Here is a 6,000-nt window from a genome sequence, read left to right on the forward strand (position 1 = left end):
TCTAAATTATTTATATCAGTGTGTAAATACGGAAATGTAAGTTGTTTACACTTGTAACTGATAAAACACAACGTGAATAAACCAATAACTGCTAAAACACAACGTCAACAATTTGTTCATGAGTGATCGCATGTCATGTTAATTTGTTCTATATATGTTCTATATATTATAAGTAACTGAGAATTTTGAATTCTTAAAAGATATGTTATTTCCTTAAAAGTCTCCTAATTTTAATTATTTAATTACCTTTATGCCCTTTAATATAAAATCTCTAAATGCCACATGTCACCCTTAGAAGACTTCCTACACTTTGTAGGAAAAATGAACTTTGTAGCCAACTCTCACCCATATATATATGGGTGAGGTTCCTCTACAAAGTGTGTTTTTCCTACAAAGTGTAGGAAGTATTTTGTGCCATTAGATGTGTTTGATCAATGGTTGAGATTAGTTGGGTGGCATTTTTGTAATATTTGTGTTTTAATTATTGATTCATTTAATAGACGAGGGGCATTGTAGTCATTAATCGTGTTTTAAATAAAGAAACTACCACCAATTCCTTTATTTTAGTCATTTTTGCATTAACTAACCACCAATCTCTAAAATCATGGATCTAAACATCAACATGGTTTGTTTAATTTTGACATGTCCATATGGACAATGCATGTTCTTATGACACATGGGTTAAATACGCCGGATTTTCAGTTTTTTTCTATTAGTGGCGTTTTATATTTAAAAAAAATTTAATTGATGCCAATTTTGTATGTCAGATTGTCTGTCATGTACAACTGGTATGTTTTGACTTAATGGTAAAAAAAAGTTAAAGAATGGTGTGTTATTGGGTGTTGAGATTGTTGGATTTGGTTCGGTTGTTAGATATCGATTGGGTCCTTAATGGCGTTTTTTGTTACTTTTTAGTGGTTTGATTTTCTTTCTCTTTGAATATGTTATGGGGTGCAGATTTTGGTGGTTTGATGCTAATTCTAATTATTTAGTTCTAAGACGTAAAGCTTTTTGAAACAAGAATCTATGTGTGGCATAGTAACTTTTCATATTTAAATGAAGAGAGAGAACAGAGTAAATAGGATAGAGAGAAGGTTGTGGCTAACTTAGCAACGTCAATACAGAGGGTTAATACAAACGCTTAGGAGGAATTGAAACAACTTCCAGGCTCTTCTCTCAGAAAAAGTGTTATATGCAAATCATGGTACAATGGTGATTTTTATCTCTGAAATCAGATTTTAGCCAACTTATTTTTTCTAATTCTCTTTGTAGTTTGTACAAGGTAGCTCTTAAATTTGAGGCAAAGGCTGCAGTTATGGTCTTCCATAGTCCATATGAATGGCAATTTTACAGTATTTTTTGTTTTTTTATCTCTCACGGTCATGTTAAATGTAGTTTTCATTTGAAATTAGAAGTAAGTCAGTAACATTGATGTTCCTTTTTGGTGAAACAACACACTAGGTGGCAGTCATGTGGTGCCTAACGTACACTAATAAGGAAAACAAGGAAAATACTATGTAATGGTATGGTAGTAACTTTCTTTTGCGTCTGTATCAAAAGCGATACAACATCATAACAATATGTTGTCTTTATGTCTCTCACTCTTACAGGTCGTGGACACGCTTGGACCTAGCTTATGGGACGTATGGAATTCTTTTGGGCAATTGTGAGTCCTTAAGGTAGAACCGTTAAAATCTCTCTCTCTCTCTCTTATGTTAGTTGGTTTTAGTCCTTGCTCCTTTATTTTGCTTTGACCTGGGTATTTTGTTTGTCGACTCACAAAATTATGCATATTAAAATGTCAAATTAACTTTAAAATGGTTGGATAGCATCAACATAGATTCCCAAGACTGCAAGGTTAGATTGATAATTTTGTTATGAATCTATTAAAAGTTATATGTTCGAGTTCCTGCTTCTAAGTCTGCAGTGTATTACTTACTACTTCCCAGGGATTCTTTGTGCAGAAAGACTACAAAATGTTTCCACCTTCAGTAAATTTGGATAATATTGATTGGTCTACAAGGAGGCTGCAAATCGATTTCCCTGTCCAGGTACTTCTTACTAAAAAGTGTATTATATGGTATAACATCGCTTCGAATGTAGTCGGATTTTGTAATTTGAAGTATTTCCATTATTTAAAAAATATATTATATGGTTCCTACCAGAATTTTGATGGACTCTTGGTTTTGGAGATTGTAAAACGGGATCTTTCTAATGGATTCCAAGGTGCGGGGCGTAGACTTTATTAAACAATGCGATTGCCACATCATTTATCAAATCAGTTAAAAACATTGCATTGCAGTTTTATTTATATTGAAATGGTTTTATTTGCAGTTGATTAGGGTATTTACCTTTTATTTGCTTGAACCAAATAATTTCTGAATTCAATTAATATCTGAACTCATTTGATGCTGAAACCTTTTTTTGTGCCTATATGTAACTTTTTTTCCTTGGATGGCAAGCCTTAAAAGTAAAGAAAATTGTGTATATCATACGTCCGCTATAAGGTCCAACTGTCCAAACCAGTATGCTTTCCTTTTCGGAATCCAAATGCTCGATTTGATTTCCTGGTTCATTTATGTAATATATTTTATGACAATTAGCATTTACCGATGTCATTTTGTCCCTTATTTAGAATTGTGATTAATTAATGTAAATATGGTTACAAAAGTTCTATTGGTATAAGTCATGTACTTTTTCTTTCAACATTTGAATGCGTCTTGGACAGGTTTTAATCCATTTAGCCCATTTGATTCATTTGACTCATTACTGTTTGATCCATTTAGTCCGTTTCACATCTATATGCTTCACAATTTGACCTGTTACTAATTAAATACAATCCGAACCTGGCCTGTTTTCAAATAAAGTAGTTGAAATGCCATATGTAATCTAACCAACCTAAACGATAGAATCTTGATCCATCCTTTTAAGTTGGTGTGCATTACATGTATATTAGGGTATACTTGTGTGTACCGTACAAAATACTTTTTTGTGTGAAAATGAAATATAAATATTATTGTTTGCATCCCATGAAAGATAGTTTGTTATGTAATTTATGAAGGTGGCTTAACATGAAAACTCTTTACATTATTTCTATTTTGATGAAGAAAAATGAGAGGGCCAAGCTGGTTGGACAGGGGCTTGGGTCCTATTTAAAATTTAATTACCAATGAAAGCCTTAGTTTACAAAAAAAAAAAAAAAAAAAAAAAAAAAAAAAAAAAAAAAAAAAACCTATATTATTGCTATAATAGTTTTAGTTGTTTAGTATAATTGTTTTCTAACTACTGAAGGGTATATTTTGGTGGATATATATTTTGATGCTGAATACATATTTTGTAGGTATTGCTATCGAAGGAGATGTTTTTTTCCCAGTTCTACTCTCTCTGATCGTGTTTTATGGCTCAATAACATTCCTCAGGTACCATATTCCCTCTTTATAGTAAACACAAGAGTGCATTTTTACACAATTTTTAAGATGGCAAATAAAAAGGCCGAGACTAAATTGGTTACTCTCTATGTTTTTGTTCCATCCCTCCCCCCTTCAACGTAATAGTACACTTTAACAAAAACCGTTGACCAAAAGCTTCACCTCTACTATTCCTCTATGTCGCTCCTACCTCTCCCCTCCTCCACTTTCGGCCCCTTCTACACCGCGACATCACCACAATAACAGTAACTTAATTTGCCCATTCTACTCTGCGAGATCTGTTTTTTTTTTCTTCGCATACCCACTGGTGTACCCTTTACTATCCTTTGTAACCAGCGTCTGACTATATGTGGTATTTGTTGGTGGTTCGATGAATGTGCTGCTTAATGGCGGTGACCTCGAAACCTAATGGTGTTATGAGTGACTTTCTGTCGTCTTTGTTAGGATAGTGGCAGAACAGTGGATGTAAACTGGATCTTTCACTGATTAAGGCATTTAAAAAGACTGCAACGATGTCGGATAGGTGAGATTGTGGTTGGAATGTGTTTTTGTTTGATTTAGGGTTTTGTTTAGGCTGCTATATAGTCGAAATTAGGGGATTTGGAAGTTGATGATATGTTAAGATAGGATTGGGATCTGGATATGTTAGTTTGGTATATTAAAGTTCAGATTTGATGCATAACTGTTGTTTTTAATCTATAATAAAAGGATGTTATGACTATGATTGGTGAAAATTGATGGTAATTTCATTGATTGATCTGATATGATATTCTGTTGAAAAGGATATTATAAGTTTGAACTGTATAATAATGTGATGAGAGTTATTCAAGCTTCTAACATTACATTGATGCATGCGTTTCAGGTGGGCCTTACTATGAAGGTTAGCACTATTCAACTGGTCCCTTAGAAATGTTGTTTTTGACACAAGTGGATCCTAAATTGGAACAATAGCAAAGATCTCATCATTTCTTTGTAATTATTTAATGATATGAGTATTCTACTACTCTATAATAAGTGGGAGTGAGGTTAGCAAAAGTTGATGGTGATGGCGATGGTCACTGGTGGATACCACATATACTAAATTATTATTTTACAGTAATATTTTTTACTGTTCTATGAAGTTGTTTTAAATTTACATTCTAATATTATTAACATTTTCATTTTATTATGTAATAATGGCTCCCTAAACACATCGTCTGATTAAGTTAATGAAAAGTTTGTAAGTCTTCTTATAGCGAAGACATTAATATTTGTATGATTTTAAGTATGTATTAAACATAACTAATAATTATAAAAGTAACTTTCTCGAGCCCGGGAAGCAATCCCGGGTGATAACCTAGTGTTCTATATATTATAAGTAACTGAGAATTTTGAATTCTTAAAAGATATGTTATTTCCTTAAAAATATCCTAATTTTGTTTAAGAAATAAATCTTCCATAAATAAGTTAATTATTTAATTACCTTTATGCCCTTTAATATAAAATCTCTAAATGCCACATGTCACCCTTAGAACACTTCCTACACTTTGTAGGAAAAATGAACTTTGTAGCCAACTCTCACCCATATATATATGGGTGAGGTTCCTCTACAAAGTGTGTTTTTCCTACAAAGTGTAGGAAGTATTTTGTGCCATTAGATGTGTTTGATCAATGGTTGAGCTTAGTTGGGTGACATTTTTTGTAATATTTGTGTTTTAATTATTGATTCATTTAATAGACGAGGGGCATTGTAGTCATTAATCGTGTTTTAAACAAAGAAACTACCACCAGTTCCTTTATTTTAGTCATTTTTGCATTAACTAACCACCAATCTCTAAAATCATGGATCTAAACATCAACATGATTCAAGAACATTCAAACAATGAAGAACACTGACACTATAATCTATTCCAAAAAAATGTTCATATTTTTTTACGATCTAATCTGTTTATACTAATGTGTTATACGGAATGAAACCTTTTATAATGGTGTGTTATACATAATCTAAGTTGTTTATATTGGTGTGTTATACCAGAGATCGAAGTTGTTTATACTGGTGTGTTATACGAAATCTAAATTGTTTATACTAGTGTATTATACTGGCGATCAAAGTTGTTTATACTGGTGTGTTATACAGAATCTAAGTCATTTATACTAGTGTGTTATACTGGCAATGAAAGTTGTTTATACTGGTGTGTTATACAGAATCTAAGTAATTTATATTGGTGTATTATACATAATCTAAACAATTTATACAAGTGTGTTATACGGAAATGTAAGTTGTTTACACTTGTAACTGATAAAACACAACGTGAATAAACTAATAACTGCTAAAACACAACGTCAAGAATTTTTTCATGAGTGATCGCGTGTCACGTTAATTTTTTCCGTATACGTTTTTTGTATTATAAGTAACTGACAATTTTGAATTCTTAAAAGATATGATGTTTCCTTAAAAATCTCCTTATTTTGTTTAAGAAATAAATCTTCCAAAAATAAGTTAATTATTCAATTACCTTTATACCCTTTAATATAAAATCTCTAAATGCCTCATGTCACCCTTAGAACACTTCCTACACTTTGTAGTAAAAAT

The 6,000-nt window shown here is 31.9% G+C and overlaps 1 protein-coding gene across 9 annotated transcripts; it reads left to right on the forward strand.

Annotated features, from left to right (window-relative positions):
* The first annotated feature begins 720 nt into the window (after positions 1-720).
* Positions 721-4,596, forward strand: LOC110868210. Of its 9 annotated transcripts, none has more exons than XR_002552302.2 (8): positions 769-1,204; positions 1,273-1,352; positions 1,462-1,523; positions 1,611-1,679; positions 1,830-1,857; positions 1,950-2,051; positions 3,341-3,419; positions 4,291-4,596. XR_002552302.2 is itself a non-coding variant. In XM_035975739.1 (6 exons), exons 2-6 carry the CDS (start codon positions 1,339-1,341, stop codon positions 2,247-2,249), a joined length of 297 nt encoding a protein of 98 aa, XP_035831632.1. In that variant the 5' UTR covers positions 721-1,204; positions 1,273-1,338; the 3' UTR covers positions 2,250-3,132. The 9 variants fall into 9 exon arrangements, 1 of the variants encoding a protein (XP_035831632.1); XR_004863566.1 differs by adding an exon at positions 3,873-3,951 and having other exon boundaries at positions 770-1,204; positions 1,611-1,857; XR_004863565.1 differs by having other exon boundaries at positions 774-1,204; positions 1,611-1,857.
* Positions 4,597-6,000: the final 1,404 nt, after the last annotated feature.

Source organism: Helianthus annuus, chromosome 7 (genome assembly GCF_002127325.2).
Source record: "Helianthus annuus cultivar XRQ/B chromosome 7, HanXRQr2.0-SUNRISE, whole genome shotgun sequence".
Classification (NCBI taxonomy): Eukaryota; Viridiplantae; Streptophyta; class Magnoliopsida; order Asterales; family Asteraceae; genus Helianthus; species Helianthus annuus.